General features: G+C 39.7%; 1 protein-coding gene across 1 annotated transcript in view; it reads left to right on the top strand.

Annotated features, from left to right (window-relative positions):
* Positions 1-5,148: 5,148 nt before the first annotated feature.
* Positions 5,149-21,711, top strand: part of ARF4 (ADP ribosylation factor 4) — a 20,125-nt gene continuing 3,562 nt past the window's right edge. The window contains 4 exon segments of the mRNA XM_004368636.2: positions 5,149-5,464; positions 14,849-14,929; positions 15,305-15,414; positions 19,696-19,767. Coding sequence (XP_004368693.1) covers positions 5,398-5,464; positions 14,849-14,929; positions 15,305-15,414; positions 19,696-19,767 — 330 coding nt within the window. The 5' untranslated portion in view covers positions 5,149-5,397.

Below are 21,711 nucleotides of genomic sequence, written 5' to 3'. Positions count from 1 at the left end.
TGGATTGGCTCTCTTCTAAGCCTAGTGGGATGGCAAAACTGACCAATCCTCTCATTAGTGTTCCATACACCTTATTTGCATGGTCCCACCCCCACAGGGGTTCCATGCACCTTATCTGCATTCTTAGCAGGCTGTCCAGTTCCCTTCTTGGGTCACAAACACCTTATTTGCACAGTCCTACCCAATCACTTTATGGGACTCACAAAGGCTATGGCTAGAAGGGCCATATTAAGTAATTCACTGCACCACAGGTTAATTAGGAAACTTAAGGGTTCCTTTGCGTTTCCCTTATGTTCTTGAAATGTTGTATATTTAACACGTAATTAACCTTGCTTAAGAATGTTATTACTGGAACTTTTGAGGGGAAAAAGAGTAAACTCCATTGTTGTCAATATATGGCTTTACCTCATCGATTAACCTGAGTTAAGTTTTTACTGGATTACTCAGGGCCACTCCAGAGAAGCAACAGCTTCTGAAGGGTAGCTCTACCAAAAGGAGCTTTACTCAGTAGGCCTTCAACAACATGAAATGACTTACTCTCTTAAACTTTGTAGGTTTTTCTTACTCAGCTGTATCCTACAGAAATGCATCAGTTTGAATGAGCAACTGCAGAACGCGTAGGATAGCTAAGCGATTAATTTCTTTTATAAGAATCGGCACAAAGCTGGTTCCTATGATGTGCAGTTTAAAGATGTCCCAAATGTCCACTGTTTCCAAACTGCTGTACCACTCCATCACCTCTAACATCAGCTATCTCCGTCCCCACAATACCTTCCCTTCTGTCTTTGGCTTCAGTAGTTCACTGCAACGCCTCACAGAACTCACGAACTGTACTTACAGTTAAGTGGTTTATTATGGAAGTAACGGTACAACACGGGATCAGGATCAACTTGGAAGCAACAGGAACAACTCAGGATGCAGTACCTCGATCAGGACAGCGTCTTCTCGTCCTCTGCCCCCAGGCCCTGCTGGGGGCCTTCTTGGGCAAGTGTTAACACCTCTTCATGACGTGGGTCAGCAAGCCCCATCGCAGCCATCTTTCGCCTGTCTCCTGGTTCCTGCCTTCTCGTGGCACTATCTCTGTCTTCCATGTTACAGCTCCTCTCTTGCTGTGTCTCCCTTTAAGCCAAGTGAGATGGCAAAACTGACCAATCCCCTCATTAGGGTTCCATACACCCTATTTGCATGGTCCCACCCCCACAAGGGTGCCACGCACCTTATTTACATTATTAGCAAGGTATCCAATCCCTTGGTGGGCCATGAGCACCTCATTTGCATAGTCCCACACAGTCATTTGGTGGGAGTTACAAAGACTGGCTAGAAGGGCCATATTAAGTAATGGAATAAATATGACCTTTGTGATTTTATTAGGAAATAGATTCTTTGCAGAAAGAATTAGTAAAGATGAGTTCCACTGGGAATAGGGTGGGCCTTAGAGAAGAGAAAAAGAGACATGGAGAGGGAAATGGCAATGCGAGACAGAGACTGGAGTTATGCTGCCACAAGCCAAGGAACACGAGGCTACCAGAAGCTGGAAGAGGCAGGGAACAATCCTCCCCTAGAAGCTTCAGAGGGAGTATGGCCATGATAGCAACTTGATTTCATACTTCCAGCTTCCAGATTTGTGAGAGAATACATCGCTGCTGTTTCAAGGCACCAAGTCTGTTCCGTATGTTACGACAGCCCTAGGAAACGACTGCACCTGGCTGTGAGTGTAATTACAGCCTTAATGTATCATTGTTAGGGATTTCGAAAACTGTAGGAAAGCAAAAGCAAAATGGGAATATCTGGGTTAGTGGTCAGTGAGGGGGAAAAAAAGGGAATTTAAAAATTTGTTTGAAAAAACAGGTATTTTCATTTTTCTGTTACAAACAATACTGTAATGAACACTGTTTGAAAACCGTACAGATATAGCCTAGCAAACTTGAGGGAAATTTTTATTACTAAAAATTCCTGGATGTGGAGTAAGTTGTGGGTCTTGCATGAACCCGAACATACTCTTCCATTTTGCAGCATTTTTGGATCAAAGAGTATGCATATTTTACAATTTGACAGACCAGTTAAATAAGTTCTTTTAGATGCATACAGTGTAATGCAGCCTTTAAAAAGAATGAGTTAAATCTATAAGCACTAATATTCAAAGAGGTCCACAGTTCATTAAATTGAAAAAGGAGTTGCTTAGCAGTGTAAAATCCCATGAAAGTTTATATAGATGTTAGTATTTTAGAAAAATCTGGAAGAGTATATGCCAAACAGTCATTAATTCATTCATCAAGTTCTAAGTTTTGTAAATTATATAAATAATGCATGAATAAATTCGTCTTGTAAAAATAAATTAATGCAGATACACAAATATTTGTACTCAAATGTTCATAGCAATGTTATTCATAATACCCAAAACTTAAAAAAACCCAATGTCCAGCAGTTGATGAATGGATAAACAAATTGTGGTATAGCCATATACTGGAATACTACTTAGCAATAAAAAGGAACCATTGATTCATGCAATAACATGGGTGAATCTCAAAATCATGCTAAGAAGTCAGACCAAAAAGTCTTCATACTGTATGATTCCATTTATATGAAGTTCTAGAAAGGACAAAACTATAGTGACAGCAGATAAGTGGTTTGCCAGGGTCTGAAAGTCAGGGGAGGGAGCATGAGGGAACTTTTTGGGGTAATGGAAATGCTTATATCATGATTATGGTGGTTACACTACTGTGTATGTGTCAAAATTCATTGAATCATACACTTAAAATTGGTAAATTTATTGCATGTAAATTATATCTCAATAAAGTCGATTTTTAAAAACACAGATAAAGTTCTTCTTTGACTAAAAACCTACTGCCTTGGAGTCAATTGAGACCCTATTGGGCAAAGTAGAACTGCCCCATAGGTTTCCAAGGCTGTAATCTTCATGGAAGCAGACTGCCACATCTTTCTCTTGCAAAGTGGCTGGAAGGTTCAAACTCCTGACCTCTTGGATAGCAGCTGAGCACTTCAACCACTGCACCACCAGGGCTCCAAAATCACTCCCTGGGAAGGCTCCCTCCTCATCACACACGTTAAACAGGTAACCAGTTATTACCACTATTGCAGGTTATTACTTCAAATTCACACACAGCAGGGAAATCTGTATTTTTACAATACAGTACGTAGTCATAATATGGAGCCCTGGTGCTGCAGTGCTTAAAGTGCTTGGCTGCTAACCAAAAGGTCTGCAGTTGGAACCCACCACTTGCTCAGTGGAAGAAAGATGTGGCAGTCTGCTTCCGTAAAGATTTATAGCCTTGGAAACCCTATGGGGCAGTTCTAGTCTGTCCTATAGGGTCGCTATGAGTCGGAATTGACTCCACTGCAATGGGTTTCTTTGGTTTTACTCATAAGTTACCCTTTTTCCACTAATTGCTTCTTGGAGACCTTTTCATTAGAATGTATAGTTTTACATCATTCTTTTTGGAGCTCTGGTGACACAGTGGTTAAGAGCTCGGCTGCTAATCAAAAGGTCGGCAACTTTGAATCCATCAGCCACTCCTTGGAAACCGTATGAGGCAGTTCTACTCTGTCCTATAAGGTCGCTATGAGTTGGAATTGACTCCACGGCAACGAGTTCATTCTTTTTAACTCCTAGTATTATTCCACAGTATCAATATACCTATTGTTTATTCACCCATTCTCCTATCATTCAGTTATGTTTATTCAGTGTTCAAGGTGTACCAAGTCCAGGGAATACAGTGGAATATAAAAACAGACAAGGTTCCAGCCTTCCTGGAGTTTTCAGAAGTGTGTGTGTGTGTGTGTGCGTGTGGGTGGGGGGGGGGGTTGTCAAGAATAAATAAGATTAAATGTAAGATAACTAAAGAAAGTATTTTGTTGAATATTTTGTAAAGTATTTTAACTTCAAGGGAGTTAATCTTTAAAAGAGCTGAAGGGTGGGGTAAAGGTAAGGATTGGGAGAAGCGGGAACTACTAATTTCAAACTGCACAGTGTGGAGGAAATATGTGGGAGGCAGCAAAGATTATAGGGATTTTTTTTTTAATTGTACTTCAAGTGAAAGTTTACAATTCACGTTAGTCTCTCATACAAAAACTTGTACCTACACTGTTATGTGACCCTAATTGCTCTCCCTATACTGTGACAGCACACTCTTCCTGAGCCTCTTTGCCTTCTCATCTCACCTTGGGACAGGAGCTGCCCATTTAGTCTCATGTATCTACTTGAGCTAAGAAGCACACTCTTCACGAGTATCATTTTATGTCTCATAGTCCAGTCTTATCTTTGAAAAGTTGGCCTCGGGAATGGTTTTAGGGGAACATTTTTTAAATATATTTTTTTCGTGATGTATATTTTGTAATCAGGAAACAATAAGCTCATAAATATTTTTAAAGTGAGGAGATTTTCCATTTCCTCAACACTAAGAAGAAATTTTTCATGCTTTTACAGGAGAAAAGGCACAAGAAAAGCAAGTCTTCCTCGTTGGCTTCTCTTAAAAAACTGCAATAGCCAATGAAGAGGTCTTCGAGCTCTCTTGTCCTGATATAGGCTTAGGGATCTTCAGTGTGACCTGGAGTAGGAGTCCAAGAGTCCAGGCCTAGCTTCTTAATCGGGTGACACAACCTCTCCATTTCCACGTCGGCTTTTAACCAAGTATCTCCGCAGAAGTCAGGGCCGACCCTCCAGTAGGGCAATCGTCAGGCCCCGAGAATGAGGCGTGCATGTATCAAACTGCGTAGCGTTAAAAGAAAAAAACCCAAAAAGTCGACAGAAGGAGTCTCACTACCTAACCGATAATACACAGCTCGCCCTTTTGGAAGAAAAGACTACAGCCCCCAAGATACATTCACCTGGACGGAAGTATCTTGCCTTGAGTCTGATAGGAAGTAACGAAACGAGGCATTGTGCGACTGCGCCCGTCTCCTACTACGCATGCGTCTACTGGCCTCGCCCCGTTCCAACAGCCACGTCGGGGAGGTTGCGGCGGCGAGAGAATCACGTCAGTGTAGCCGGCCAATCCCGTGCGTGCGCAGGCGCAGTGACTCGGGCAGCGCCGGAAGCGCAGGGGGATGGGGCGGCGGTGACGCGATTCTGTCCGCGTTGGAGGGGCCGGGTCGCCGCCGAAGTCGTCGCGGCTGCCGCGTGACGTGGCACAACCAGAGCTTTAACACTGGAGCCTGAGCTGCCGCGCCAGTCGTCGAGTAGGTCTTCGTCCCGCTAATTTCTGTCCCGGTCCCGAAGCTTCGTCCGACACGCCGGCCGGCGAGCAGTCCCTGCCGCTCTCATTCTTCCTCAGCTCTTCCTCTTCCCTCTGGCTCAGTTTGCCGGGAGTGTGAAAGGAAAAGGCCCGGGGACGCCCGAAGCCCCTTCTGCTCCTGCCCATCGCAAGTGCCGCTGCCGCCATGGGTCTCACCATCTCCTCTCTCTTCTCCCGCCTCTTCGGCAAGAAGCAGATGCGCATTTTGATGGGTGAGTGAGGGATCGCGAGCCGTCGTGGGGCCCCAGTGGGGGCCGAGGGAAGGCCAGGTCTCTACGCTTAGGGCGGCCTCGGGGCCTGTTTTTTCCTCCGCCGGCCGTGGTGGGGGAGGGGCAGTGGGCTGGGGGTCGGGAGGAATCCTTAAGGGGGAAAAATGCATTGAAGGATGAGCAACACATCTGTCGCCCGAAGGGGCCGGGACATGCCGGCGGGCAAGGTTTCCTCCTCCGGGGTTTTGCTTTCTCCTTGATCCTATTCAAAGCCCCACCAGATTGGGCGGGGATGTGGGGAAATCGAACTTTCGGATCTCGCAGGGCGGAGACGGCACTGGCGAGGCTCAGTCGGAGGCTGTGTTCTGCCTCCCCTCTTCCCCGGGTGTCGGCAGCGATCGGGAGGGAGGCAGAGCGGTTCCAGCCTTCCGCATCCCTCTTTCCGCTCTGTGTACACACACTGCACACTCCCATGGTGTGTGAGTGAGCGGCCGCCGAGGGCCGGAGCCGGCCGAGGCAGGAAGTGACCGGGCCCAGCCCGGTGGCGAGGGAGCACTCCAGGTTTCCGAGGAGTCCGGAGTCGTCAGCGCTCGCTCTGCTCAACTATGTCTTGTTCTAGATTCAGCTTCATATTTTTTTCCTATTATTAATAAGTTCACCCCATGAAAACGGAGTTTACCTTGAGTGTTTGTTTCAGTCATTCGCAAAAACTTATTTGATTTACTCTTCTGTTTTCGGACTAATTTTTATCTGGCTGGCTAAGGTTTAATGCACAAAAACTTTTAGAAACTAATTAAAACTCAATAACAAATTTTCAGTAAGTAAACTGAACGTCACGACGCTAATTTTTAGTCTGTCACCTACTGCCCTCGAGTTGATTCCGACTCTTAGCGACCCTATAGGACAGCGTAGAACTACCCCATAGGGCTTCTAAGGCTGTAAATTTTTCTGCCGCAGAGCGGCTGGTGGATTGCAACCGCTGACCTTTTGGTTAGTAGCTGAATGCTTTAACCACTGCGCCTCCAAGGCTCCTTAATTTTTAGAGTAGCCTTGTTAAATAATGATTACGAAGTTAGTTTCTTTTTTAAAAAAATTCTTCTAGAGAATAGACTTTAAAAACTTGCTTTTCAGAGTTGGGTTTTGTTCAGCTGAGAGAAGGGACTGTCACTTGGGTGATGTAAGCAGCTTCTCCCCGAAGTACTACTGTGAGTAGTCTCTACATCACAGCTAAGCTCCATGGAGCTCCTCTATATATGAACACTGAAACTTGTTGGTTCATTAGTTTGTCTTCTGGAGGGTGGTGGGGTGGCTTTATTTTCGACCTCTACTACCATCAAAAGTATTCAAAGGCAAGTTTTCTGTAATATTTCAAGGTATAGGATATACATATTTACTTATTTTTTCACTTCCCTGTTAATCCAACTTCTGCACAGTTAATGACAATTGCTGATTCATTCACAAAGCTACATAAAAATGTTTTCTCTTTCAGAGTTTCTTAGATTTCATTTATGAGGAGGACAGAGAATTATTTAGGAGGATAAGGGTAGTATTTAAGCTTTAAGGGGCTGAAACTGGAAGTCTGAAAAGAGATCTGGAGTCAATGGGAGGACTTTGGACTGTGATAAATAAATTTCCAGCCTGTTCCTTAGAGATTAAATAGTACATGGTTGTGTTCCTGAAAATGCTGTGTGTTGGTCCTTTTACTTGAGATTTATCGTGAATGATTTTTTCATCTCTTAGTGTTTTGTGATGGCTAAAACTTTCAGCAAGAGAAGAAAAGTAGAAATATGCTGTAGTGCTTTCCTGTATTTACTCTGGAGTGCCTGGGTGGTGCAAACAGTTAACACATTCAGCTGCTAACTGAAAGGTTGGAGACTGGAGTCTACCCAGAGGCTCCTCGGAAGAAAGGCCTGGTGATGTACTTTTGAAAATGCAGCCTTTGAAAACCCTGTGGGGCACTGTTTTACTCTCACACACGTGGGGGTCACTATGAGTTGGAATCAGCTCTTTGACAACTGGTGATATTTACTATATTGGAAGACACTCTCCTTCCCCTCCCCACACCTTCAAATACTTGAAATAAAATGGAAAAGGAAAAGTGTTTGATTTCTGCATTTGTGCAGGGGATAGAAGTCATGATTTGGGAGTATTCATTTTATGTCAGATGTTTTATTACTCAGGTTTGCATTTTTTGTTTTGCACTTTAATTTGAGGAAAACCAGGTTTCCTTCATTAAAAACATTTTGAGTCACAAGGTCAAGTTTTACGCTAACTCATCAAATGAAGTATAAACATAGGAGGGATATGTGCATGAATAGGCAAAAAGGTGGTTTGGAAGTTTGCTGATTATTAGGTTTTCTCTCTGATTTTGAGTGATTGACAGCATAAAAAACATCACTTTTAAGGTGTCTGTCCCTATTGAAGTATTAGAATTACCAGTCAGTGATTATAACATTATAACATTAATGTTCTCTGCCAGGTATGTATGCTTCCTTTTCTTTTATAAGGCTTAGATAAAATTCATGCTTTCTTGAGTCAGTGTCTTTTTGAGATTACCATTTTAAAGTGTATTAAAAGATAGCAGTTTAGCTAATGTGTCTGATTTGCCAGATGGTTTTGGAGAAGTTTTAAATTTTACTCTTACATCCACTTTTTAGAAAAGTTTAAGTAATTTTAAAATGGCATTTGAAGTTAGTGTAATTAAAAATAAAAAGCCAACACAGTGTATCAAATTTAGTGTCATCTGAACTTTTGATTGACAGTTGTTATTTGTAACAGGGAAATTACTTATGTGAATATTATTGAGTTTCGATTCAAAAGTAACCAGTTTCCACCTTAGATTTCTTATGTAGCCTGAGTTAGCAATCAACAATTTCTGCCCCCGTTAGAAATCAACAACTTCTGCAGTATCCTATTTTAAGTCTGGTCTCCATATCTTGATCCAGGATTAAATATAATTTTGGTAAATGAATCCTCAAATTTTATTTATATCTGAAAACACTATTGCATGCTGTATCCAGATTATTAGTTCTAGTCTCTTTACTTTGAACTTTTCTGTTGAGAAGTTGAGAAAGTGTTGCTTTCTAAAAGTTTGCTAATATCAGTATAGTTCTGTACTACCTTTTATGTGACTGTGGTTTTTTTTTTTTCTGAGGGTGGGTGGACTAGAGAGGTTCAGAAGGAAGGATTCTTGGCCAGTTTTTAAAAATTACTGGTATTTGAAGCAAAGCTTCAGGCTAAAGAGTGGTGTTTCATAGTTTTTCCCTAGCATATTTTGTCCGTCCGTTTATTACGTAATTTAAAACATTTTTTTTGTCCTGATTCTAAAAATGTTCTTTTTGTTAAATTTAGAAAACATGGAGAAGAATAATGTAGTAATTACCTGTAATTCCACCATTCCATCATTATTAATACTTGTTACATTTACTCTTTGCCTTTTAAGAGATTTTGTTCCTCCAAAATTGTGGATATAGTTTTCCGTTTTATTTATTTGACTTACATATTATGAACATTCTGAAGTCATTAAACATCAGTTGAAAAGATTATTGTCGGCCTTTAAAGTAAAAAGGTCCTTCTAATTAGCTTATATTAATATAGGATACAAGAGAAGGGACCAAAACGTTCAATTTTATGCCACTAGTAGTTGAAAGATACAACCATCCTTAAAGGATGATAACACACGCAACATTATTACCAGGTATGGCTAGCAGAGACTTTGATAGCTTGCTGTTAGTTAACACATTGGCCTGATTTGTTGGGTAGAAGCAAAAACTCATAGTTTTTCCTTACGACCGGTTGCCTCAGTTTTAGTTTGTGTAGTCTAATCTCTGAGGAATTCGAATGTTAAGATACATTGTGTCCATTAGAAAAACCTAAAGGTGAGGGTGGCGGTATATAAATGCTATTTGAGAGCTCTGGCTTTGGAGTCAGACCTAGGCTTTTTTCACTTTTAGGTTTTTAAAATTGAGATGTAATTCACATATAACATTTATCCCTTACAATTCAGTGGTTTTTACTGTATTCACCAAGTCATGTAACCATCACCACTATCTTAATTCCAGAGCATTTTCATCACCCTACAAAGAAACTATGTACCATTAGCATTCACTTCCCATTTCCCTCTTTCCCAGTCTCTGGCAACCACCAGTCAGCTTTCTGTCTCTGGATTTACCTTTTCTGCATATTTTATATTACACTGTATGACCTTTTATGTCCGGCTTCTTTCAGTTAGCCTAATGCTCGTTCATATTATAGCATGTGTCAGTATTTCATTCTTTTTAATGGCCAAATAATTCTATTGTATGGATATACCATATTCTGTTATCCATTCATCAGTTGATGACCATTTGGATTGTGTCCACCTTTTGAATAAAGCTGCTATGAACATTCCTGAACAAGTTTATGTGTGGACGTATGTTTTCGATTCTCTTGGACATTTTGAGGAGACATTTTGAGGAACCAACAGTTTCCCAAAGCAGCTGTACCATTTGACATCCCTACCAGCAATATATGAGAGTTCCAGTTTCTCCACAAGACATGGGTCTTTGAATTCCTGTTCTAACTACCACTTACTGGCTGTGGTTCTGGGGACATTTCTGGACTTCAGATGCCTAGTCTGAAAAAATAGGATAACTATGAGGATTAAAATAATAAAAATGTATGGAATCACTTAGTATTGTGCTTTGAACACAGTAAGCAGTCAATTTTAAATTTTTTTAAAATTATTGTGAAGGTATGATTCAAATTTCTTGTAAACAATTTGAGAGAGAAAAACATGAAGAAAAATCTATAATTTTACCCTTCTGAAAATATGTTTTCAGATTTTTTCCTTTCTGCATTTTTTTCCCTCACAGTTAAGATAATTGGAATCTATCATCATTCACATATTTCTTGCTGCCATAATTTGGTAGCCATACTTTTTAATGATTGGCAAAGATTTTTATTAGTAGTTTTGCTGTCGTGAACACTTTGGTCACGTTAACACTTATGCAAGAATTTCATTTTACTTGGATCCCCAATCAACACCCATGGGAGCAGCAGTCAAGAAATCAAAGGACATACTGCATTGGGCAGATTTGCTGCAAAAGACCTCTTTAAAGTGTTAAAAAGCAAAGATGTCACCTTGAGGATTAAGATGCACCTGGCCCAAGCCATGGTATTTTCAGTCGCCTCATATGCATGTGAAAGCTGAACAATGAGTTAAGGAAGACCGAAGAAGAATTGATGCATTTGGATTGTGGTGGCGAAGAATATGGAATATACTATGAACTGCCAGAAGAATGAACAAATCTGTCTTGGAAGAAGTACAACCAGGATGCTTCTTGGAAGTGAAGATGGAGAGACTTCCTCTCACATAGTTTGGATGTGTTGTCAGGAGGGACCAGTCCCTGGAGGAGGACATCATGCTTAATAAAGTAGAGGGTCAGTAAAAAAGAGGAAGACCCTCAACAAGATGGATTGACACAGTGGCTGCAACAGTGGGCTCAAAAATAGCAACGATTGTGAGGATGGTGCAGGACTGGGCAGTGTTTCGTTCTGTTGCACATAGGGTCGCTATGAGTTGAAACCAACTTGATGACACCTGTTAACATTTTGGTCAAAGCCCAGGTCTGGTTAAGTAGTTACTCCAGTATCTCTGTCAGAACAGTGACTTTTATGGGGGTTGGGACTGAGGACATTCCTGTACTGTACAGATTAGAGTTTTATCTTGGCTAGTTGAAAATTGGTTATACAGTGAAACCTGTGAGAGCCAGAACTCGTAGGACTGCCTTGTTTTTCCAGGTCTCACAATTTTTTTTTTTGCCTTCGACAGGGTGCAGTCTTACCACTTTTCCTCTTGCTCGGTTTAAAGGGAAATACTTACATTTTCCTCCTGACAGATTACTGCCTTAAAAAGTTTCCAGCTTTCGCAGGTTTACTGTAGTTTCATTTTCTGGAGAAATCTTGTTGTCAAATATTGTGACAGTAAGAAAATACATACTTTAAGAAATAACTAAGGTGGCACAAAATTGTTAGACTAACATGGTTTTGAGAAAAGAACTGTCTGGCAAGTTTTAAGTGGTGATGGTATACATATAATTGGTGCATCATAAAGGTCGCTGTAGACATGTTTTTTTTTTCCCCCATGTTTTTGGTTTGCGTTTATACAGTCTTGTATTTAGGGTACAACTGCAAAAGATATCTGTCATTTTAGAATCCTTTTTTGTTACTGTGAGCCAGTAAACTGTCTTGTAATTTTTATTTTAAAAATAACTTGGGTAGATACTTAAAAACTTTATGGTTTGGACTGTTTGGTAAATACTTTCCTTTTTTTAAATGAAAATTAGTAGTATATAAAATATATTTAAGATCTTCGAATGGTTATATCATAAATTTTAGTATTTTAGTATAAAAAAAAAACACTAACTGGGAAAGTTTGTTTTTTTTTTTTTTTTTTTTTTTTACATAAAAGTAATATATATTGGGAAAAATTCTAACAATATAGAAGTAGAAGAAAGTAATGAATATGCATACAAGCTGGTATTAAACTTTCATTAAAATAAAAATTGGATTGCACCATACATACTTTTCTACAACTTAAAATATTTGGCCTGGATTTCTTACATTCTTTTGTGGATTTACATTGTTTTCAAATGGTAGTGTCAGGTCCAGTTGACCTGCAGGTGCTTACGTTCTCAAAACCTTTCTTAAGTGGACTTGGGGTTAATCATATTGGAACTTACTTAAAGGTGAATTTTGTTTTATTTAAAAATTTGATCAAAATCACCTGAAGAGATCTTAGGCTTTCAAGAGACTTAGCTTTGTAGAACAATTAAAAGATCAGGATTTTTCCCTCCCAAGTTTTTTGTATTTTTAGTTAAGATGCCAATCTTTAAGGTGACTATTTTGTTTGTATTCAAAAAATTGTTTTCTGATCTTTTTGATACCATACTAAAAGAATAAGACTTGGTGGAGCCCTGCTTGCACAGTGATTAAGGGCTCAGGCTGCTAACCAAAAGATTGGCAATTTGAATCCACCAGCTGCTTCTTGGAAATCCGATGGGGCAGTTCTGCTCTGTCCTGTAGGGTTGCTGTAAGTCGCAATCGACTTGACAGCTCTAGGTTTTTAAAAATTTTTTTAGTAACAGTTTTTTTTATGTCCGTGAATCAGGGTTTGGAGTGGGTTGCTCACTCTGACTAGTAAAATATAGTAGTATTTTGGAAAGAATAAGTCTGATCCCCAGCATGAAGAAGTGGGAAAAAGGGTTTGATCAGAGGGCAGGGAATAAGAAGTCATTAAGAAACTTTCAGTCTCTGGAGGATCCTAAAGCTATCCTTTGTAGTGTACAGAGCAGAAAGTGTTAATATATGGGGGGAAGGAATATTAATTGCTTATAGTCTTCAGTTCTGTTTTGGAGGAGCTGATAAAAGTTAAAATATTTGCAATAGAATGTAAATTAGATAAGATGATTTCAGTTCCTATTAACAAAATAGTGTTGGTTTCATGTGCTAAGACATGCTTTAATTTAAATATTAAGTAAGTGTCCTTGCTTAAGTCAGTAGTCAGTTGAATTGATTTTAAAATCTGTGATAGCATAAGTCCGGATAGTCAAATGTGACGTCCCTAAGACAATGATACATTTAATGAAGTTATTAGATACTTTTCATTTTTGAAGGTTTTAGCAAACAGTGTAGAATATGCAGGTTTTGAGAGATTCGTAATTTTTTAAATTTAATTCATACTTTTTAAGCATTTAATTTGCTTTTCACTATCACTGACATGAGTTGGAATCAACTCAATGGCAATGGGTTTGGTTTTTTTGGTTTTTATCACTGCCATAGGAGCCCTGGTGGCACAGTAGTTAAGAGCTCGGCTGCTAACCAAAAGGTTGGCAGTTGGAATCCACCAGCTACTCCTTGGAAACCCTGTGGGGCAGTTCTCCTCTGTCCTGTAGAGTCGCTGTGAGTCGAAATTGACTCCACCACAATGCTGTTTTTTTTTTTAATCACTGCCATAAAGAAGTATATACCTTTTGTTCTATTGTGGAATTTTTCACAAACATATTATGCTATACTTGTGTATCTGCCTCAAATGAATCATTTTAAGATTCTAATCGTTACTTATTGGAGATAAATATGATAGAGCCATTTTTACAACCCAAATTAACCAGACTTTTGTACTGGTTTCTTTACATTTGATGTTGAAATGGATTTAGATAGGTCTAAAACTGGCTTGCACCTCGTGCACAGCTACCATCCATTTGTCAGTGGAGGCTTCCATGTTGCTATGATGCTGAATAGGTTTCAGTGGAGCTTCCAGACTAAGACAGACTAGGAAGAACAGCCTGACAGTCTACTTCAGAAAAATCAGCCGGTGAAAACCCTATGGATCACAGCAGCTGCTGGCGCAGGACTGGGCAGCATTTTGTCCCATTGTGCATGGGTCGCCGTGAGTTGGGGGCTGATGGCAGTTAACAACAACAAAATTGGCTTCGTCCTCCTTTATCATCATTGTAAGGGGACTAGGGCATGGTTATGATCCCCCGGCCCCCAGCATTAAGACCTTTTTACCCAAACTTTGTAAATAAAAGGAAACAGTTTGCTAATTGTAAGACAATTCTTTATTCACTTATTCTTATGTTCGTGATTCACTTTCTAATTTGTGTTTTAAAAAATGGCAGTTCGTAAAATTAATAAGGACTTGAGTTGGAAGAAATCTTAGATTATCTGATCCAGTCCGCTTATTTGTTTTTTTGTGCGTTAGGTGAAAGTTTACAGCTCAAGTTAGTTTCTCAACAAAAGTTTATACATACATTGTTATGTGACCCTAACTGGTATCCCTATAATGTGACAGCACACTCCCCCTTTCCACCCCGGATTTCCCGTGTCAATTCAAACAGCTCCTTTCCGTTTCTGCCTTCTCATCTCACCTCCAGACAGGAGCTGCCCACTTAATCTAATCTCGTGTATCTACTTGAACTGAGAAGCATACTCTTCACCAGTATCATTTTATGTCTTATAGTCCAGTCTGTTCTTTGTCTGAAGAGTTGGCTTCGGGAATGGTTTTAGTTCTGGGTTAACAGAGAGTCTGGAGGCCATGTCTTCTGGGGTTCCTCCAGTCTCAGTTAAATCATCAAGTCTGATATTTTTACTAGAATTTGAGTTCTGCATCCCACTTTTCTCCTGCTCCGTCGATGACTCTCTGTTATGTTCCCTGTCAGGGTGGTCATTGGTGGTAGCTGGACACCATCTAGTTCTTCTGGTCTCAGGCTGATGAAGTCTCTGGTTTATGTGGCCCTTTCTTGCAGTCAGCTTTTACTTTCAAACTATAAATTTGTTGTAAAATTATTTCTTGGTGTGTACTTTCAGTCTAGATTTAAAATCTAAAATGTTATCGTTTTCTCCTAGTTGGATTGGATGCTGCTGGCAAGACGACCATTCTGTATAAACTGAAGTTAGGAGAGATAGTCACCACCATTCCTACTATTGGTAAGAAAGTTGGCAAATTTAATTTATGTCATAATAATATAAAGTAATATAAAATAGAGTTTTATTTTGATAAAACATACTTTTTGAAATTTTTTTTCCTGTTTTTAATTGTGCTTTAGATGAAGGTTTACAGAGCAAATTATTTTCTCATTAAACAATTAATACACATATTGTTCTGTGACATCGGTTGCCAGCCATGTGATATGTCAACACTCTCCCCTTCTCAACCTTCGGGAAACTCTTATTTTTTAATTTGTTAAATATCCAGTAGGACTTTAAAAAACCAACTGTAAGAGAATTTCACAATAAAGGGTTTTATTTTCTTAATGACATTTTATAGTGCAGAGTGGTCATTTTTTAATTTTTTCTTTGAAGGTTTTAATGTGGAAACAGTAGAGTACAAGAACATTTGTTTCACAGTGTGGGATGTTGGTGGTCAAGATAAAATTAGGCCTCTCTGGAGGCATTACTTCCAAAATACCCAGGTAAGGAATGCTATACATTTTTATAACTTTATGTTTTATGCTCTAAAGTTTACAGTGTGTATATATATATATACACACACACACATATATGTATAGTGTTTACTTGGGTGTTGGAGTTCACTGTATATGAGTTTGCATTCTTATCACTACTTCCATATTCTTCCGTGGACTCACCATGGCTTTGAAGGCTAAAGTATCTGGAGTGAAAGACTCACATGGTGATCACAGTAAGATTTTGGGTGGAGGGTAGGGGCGGTAGTGGGGTGGTTTTCAAGACTGAATTAGGTTTCATCACTATTTCAGATGGTTTCATTCTTAGTTCAGAAAGTAAGGTCTGTATAAATTTCTGTCGCTATAGGTTAGTGAACATAAGATGATTGATAGTCCTTCAGTTAGCCCATTTAGGTTTTTACTATATTAAAAATATATCAAGAAAAAAATACATTAAAGTAGATCTGTTTTGTTGATTTGTGAGACATCTTGTATTGCCATGTAGTATATACAATACCTAGTTTGATTCCTGGCCAGTGCACCTCAAGCGCAGCTACCACCTGTCTATCAGTGGAGGCTTGCATGTTGCTGTGATGCTGAACAGGTTTCAGCAGAGCTTCCAGTCTAAGACAGACTAGGAGAAAGGTCTGGTGATCTAGTTCCAAAAAACCAGCCGGTGAAGACTGTAGGATGATCACAGTTGGACCGTGATGTGCACAGAGTCACCACAAGTCAGGGGCTGACTTGATGGCAGCTAACACAACATAGATAATATAGGCATGGAAGAGACTGTAGTGATTCCGTAGAGCAGAGGTTACCGAACTTGGCGGCCTATTAGAATCACCTGGAGGGCTTTAAAAGTCCCAAAGCCCAGATCATAGCCCCAGACCACTGCGAATGTAAGCCAGACATCAGTAGTGCATATAATCACCTGAGTATCTCGTTACACTACAGATTCTGATTCAGTAGGTCCTGGGTAAGGCCTGAGATTCTGCATTTCTAGCAAGTTCTCAGGTGGTGCGCATGCTGCTGGTTTGGGAACCTTATTTGAATATCAGGGCTCTAGTCCAGGGTTTTTCAGTTAGCAGCACTGTGGACATTTTGGGCTGGATAATTCTTTGTTGTGGACGGACTCTTCAGATGCTGGTGGCAGCCCCCACCCTACCCCACCCCGTTGGGACAACCAAAGATGTTTCCACACATTGCCACATATCTCCTGGGCACACAGTTCTCCCTGTTGAGAACCACCGCTCTAGTGTAACCATCTTCTTTTGTAGATGAGGAAACTAAAGCTTAGAATGACTGAGCCAAGACTGAAGAGCTGGTTCTTACTCTACCTGTATTTCTAGCTACCTGGTCTCAACGCTTTTCCACTTCACCAGGGGTTTCTCATTAGATTCCATTTACTACTAGGGTTGGTGTTTTCTCCCCCCAAAGTAAGTTGTGATATTAGAAGCACTTTATATGTTTAAGTTTCTAGACGCCACTCTTGGTGTCTTAACTCTTAAACCGTTGTATACGAGTGAGGTATGTTGTTGTGTGCCTAGTTGATTCTAAGTCATAGCAACCCTATAGGACAGAGTAGAACTACCTCATAGGGTTTCCTAGGCTGTAGTTTTTACTGGAGCAGATCGCCAGGTCTTTACTCCCACAGAGCCACTGGAGAGTTTGAACTGTGACCTTTCAGTTAGCAGCCGGGTGCTTAACGATTGTGCCACCAGGACTCAAGTGAGGTATGATAACCCACTGCCATCAAGTCAGTTCCGACTCATAGCAACCATATAGGACAGAGTAGAACTGCCCCATAGCGTTTCTAAAGCTGTGTAAATCTTTACGGGAGCAGGCTGTCGCATCTTTCCTGTAAAGCAGCTGGTAGGTTTGAATCGCTGACCTTTCAGTTAGCATCCAAGCATTTTGGCCACTGACCCACCAGGGCCCCTTCAAGTGAGGTATTCAGGTGGCAGTGAGTACCACAGGGGAGTAGCTGGAACCTGTAAGAAGTGTGTCGTATAAAATAAGTGGCATGCTTTTTTATTTAAAAACTAAAATGTTTTCTGTTTATTAACATTGCTGTGTTTAGAAAAGATATTTCGATGTACAGTCATATGCTTAAACTTTATTGTGGAAATTTTCAGACATTCACAAAAGTAAAGAGAATACCTTAGTGAAGTCCCATATAGTTAATAACCAAATTCAGGCCAATACTGTTTAATCTATACTCTTCTCTAAAGCGCCGCACTCCCTGGATTATTTTTAAGTAAATATAAGGAGTATGCTTTTGAAGTAAAGTTAGATATGAAGTAAAACCTTGTTAATCCTAAACTTTGTAAAAGGCAACCCTGGTCTTATCCCTAGTCTTGTTTAGGATGCTTAATAATTTACTTTAGGTTCTTGAGATTAGACTCCTTCCTTGGCCTTCTGGCCTACCTTAGAAGCCCAAGTATTTGTTCCCTAGAGCCCATGCCCTCAGGGGAAAGCATTGTAACCTGGTAGAACTCAGATAGGCTCTGAGCTACCTTTTCCTGCTTTCTGATCAGTTCTAGCTGTGAAATTTAAAAGAAACTAATTATAGCCAATGCTACGTTTCTCATTCATGTGTACAGTCCAGGAGACAGTTTCTAGTAGTAAATTCCTCTCCCTCCTTAGATAATGCCAGTTATTTTGCTGTTCTACATAAGTAAATGTTTGGCCTTTTAAATAATTTTTTTTCTTATAGTAGCTGACTTTTCTCTAGAATCCTGGCTTTTTACTCCCTTGATTCTGGCTGTCCTAGGAAGAGAATAATTTGGAATTTATTCCTAAAATTTCTCCCCGCAATATTACTTTGGGACGGATGGTGGGAATTATATTTTAAAGCAGAATAAAAATGGAATGTTACAAGCCAAGATAAAATTGAGGAGTCATTGCTCCTTCTAGGAGGTAGGTTGTATAAAGAACTTTGGGAAAGGAAGAGACGTAACGTTTACTAAATGGCTGCGGTATGCCAGACATGGTGCTAGATCCTCCATGATTGCATTTAATCCTGTAACAGGATTATAAGGTTATGGCATTATTTTTATTTCATAGAAGAGGAGACAGGTTCAAGGATTAGGTAATTTATAAAACTAGTAAGTACTGCTGAGATTCGAGTTACCACTACACACTTTGGCTCTCACAGCACCAAAAGTTTTCTCAAAGGCTAGGATGTTTCAAGTGATGGTTTCCATGGAGATAAAGGAAATGGATATGAAGTTTGCCTAGACTAAAGGAAATTAATATCATTTCATGACTGTAGCCTAAAATAAGTATGAAGTGTCCCTGGCAAAACCAGTACTGTGTGGTAGTGCTGAGAGGTAAATAGAAAATACTGTAGGATAGTTTTTTGCCCTCAGTAGATTTAATATAGTTACTTATATACATATAAGTTATAGCACAAGACAGTTTGTGATAGAGCGACAAATGATCAACAATACTTTAGGGGTTTAGGGTTGTGTGGAGGAGAATATTTAATCAGTTTTAATATTATAGGATTAGATTTTTAACAAAGCTTATAAAATGAAATTGCCCTCTCTAGCTGAAACCTTTATACTTTCCCATTTCAGAGTTTTTAGAAAAGTCTTAATTCAACCTAATCGCTTCCCAGGATCATGTCTTTTGTAGTGTAGAATGTTTGAATATCTTTAAGAATTATTAACTGTTCTTCTTTTTGTTAAAAATTTGTTATGTGATCAAATGAACTTTGAATTTTTCTTGATATATTTTGCTTAAGACCTTCTTCCTCTGATTCTAGAGTGGGCAGGCAACAGTCTGGAGCAAGGCTGTCTCTTCCTTGCCTGATAAGCATGTAAAAACTACTGTAACCTCCCTCCCTTTCCTTTTTAATTTTATTTACACTCTTTGCGTGTCTTCGGGTGAACATGCTTATTCAGTTAGTAAGTTCATGATTCATTAGGAGCTTTAGTTTTTTTCTTTTGTCCCCACCTTGTGGCCGTTTTGCTACTTACACTTTGCTGCACTTTGAATGTACTAGGGAAAATGATAACATTGATTCTGTCGCATAGTTGAGAAGAGTGATCAGTTGGGTAGGAGCAGGATATTTTGTACATTTGAAGTAACATTAATAAGTTAAAGTGACAAATAGTACTTGAATCAGTTTTCAGTTTTTAGAGCCTTGAGTTCATTCTTTTTTGTATGAGACATTTTTTCCTAACTTCTAGCCCTTGATGTGGTTTTGTGCCTATACTTCGGTTTCATAGTTAGTGAGTCCTTTAAATTTAACTGTTGTAATTAATTGAAACAATTTCCCCCCAGGGTCTTATTTTTGTGGTAGATAGCAATGATCGTGAAAGAATTCAGGAAGGAGCAGAAGAGCTGCAAAAAATGGTAAGATTATCTTTGAAATTAATTTCATTTCCAAGATGCTTTCCTGGATAACAGTGGTGGTGTTGGTTGGTACACTTTAACTGTGATTAGATTACATAAACGATTTTTTTTCGGGGGTGGGGATCTAAGAAGAACCTTGAAGAGGGGACTATTATCACGGGTTCTTAGAAAGGCATGTAAAAATTTATATAGAGTGTTTTTAAAACATGGGAGATAGCCAAGTAAGTTGGGGAGAAGTCCTAGCTAGTGTTTAGAATGCTCCACCGGTGAGTTTGATGCATATCTCTGATTGAGGGTGTCTGAGTTAGTCCAGGAAGCCAAACCCATTGCTATCGAGTTGCTTCTCTTCGCAGCCGTACTGGGCAGAGTAAAACTGCTCCGTAGGGTTTCCAAGAGTGGCTGGTTAGCAGCCGTAGCACGCTGTAGCTCTTAACCACCGCACCACCACAGCTCCTGTGATTGAGTCCAGTCCTTTATTTTATAGATACAGAATCTACAGTTTTGAAGTTGTCGTTTTTTCCTAAGATTATCTGATTAAGTTTTCTCTATGCTATGCCTATAATGACTTCAGAAATGTTTTGTAGTAGCAGCCATTATAAAGAATTCCACCTGATGGTAGTGGCATTTTGGTTGGCAGTGGCATTTTGGCCTTGATCAGATCGATGTTTTCCTATATTCATGTTGTTAAAAATCCTGAGGGGAGAGAAATCGTTGAGGAACCTTTTTAGAAGAGCTTTTATCTTGGTTTCACACTCATATCCATAAAATATTTACTAAAATGAACTCTTAATTCTCATTCACTGCCCCTAAGGCTGAAGCGCAGCTTATGAAATGATTGTGCCAGTATATGTGTAACTAAGTCACCAATGGTTTTTTCCCTGATGAAATAAATGTCACCAACTTCTACTTTTTTTTCTTTCTTACAGCTTTATTGAAATATTTACCCATTTAGAAGATACAAGTCAATGGCTTTTAGTATATTTACAAAGTTGTACAGCCAGACCAAAGTCTAATTTTAGAGTATGTCTGTCACCCCCAAAAGAAACCACATAACCATTAACAGTCACTCCTCTTCCCCCTCCTCCATTCCAGCGCCTTGCAACCACTAATCTACTTTCTGTCTCTATACTTTGCCTATTCTGGATATTTCATATAGATGGAATCATATTATATGTGGTCCTTTGTGACTGGCTTCTTTCACTTAACATAATTTTTCAAAGTTCAAGCATGTAGTAGCATGAATTAGGACTTCATTCCTGCCATTTTCTCCTCTTGGTGTTATTCTCGCATTTTTCATGACATTGCTAAACCAGAAAAAGCAAACCCGTTGCTGTCAAGTTGATTCTCATAGTGACCCTATAGGACAAGGTAGAACTGGCCCATAGGGTTTCCAAGTCTAGGAAAGCAGACTGTCACATCTTTCTCTCGCAGAGCAGCTGAGGGTTAGAACTGCAGACCTTTGGGTTAGCAGCCGAACACTTTAACTACTGTATCACTAGAGCCAGTGCTCTAAAATTGGGATGTTATACTGCTTTGTCTGGTCTGACTGGCTAGAAAGGATGAAAGTCCAAAAAGAATCATTATCTGAATACTTGTAGTACTAAGTACTATAATGAGATCCTGTTTTAAATACTTTCTGTCTGTACGACTTGTCCTTGTCAATCCGGACCCTCAGGGGATCATCAGGAATGCTGAAGAGTGGTTTACCTTAGGCGAGTGTAGAATGGTTGGTTTGAGAAAGTTTCACTTTACTTGAAAGCATATAATTGTTTGGACTAGATTTAAAAACGGGAGGATATGAGATTTAACCCTTTTGTGCTCATGGGTACCCCTAGGGACCAAGTACTTTTTCTGCCTCTGAAGGTTTATTGGGAAGCTGCTGTACCATTGACAGTGTGTGCTGCTGTAAGGCAGGGGCCTTTATGCCTGTGAAACCAAAGAAAC

This window comes from Trichechus manatus, unplaced genomic scaffold (assembly GCF_000243295.1).
Source record: "Trichechus manatus latirostris isolate Lorelei unplaced genomic scaffold, TriManLat1.0 scaffold00001, whole genome shotgun sequence".
NCBI lineage: Eukaryota > Metazoa > Chordata > Mammalia > Sirenia > Trichechidae > Trichechus > Trichechus manatus.
This window is presented reverse-complemented; position numbering and strand designations above follow the sequence as displayed.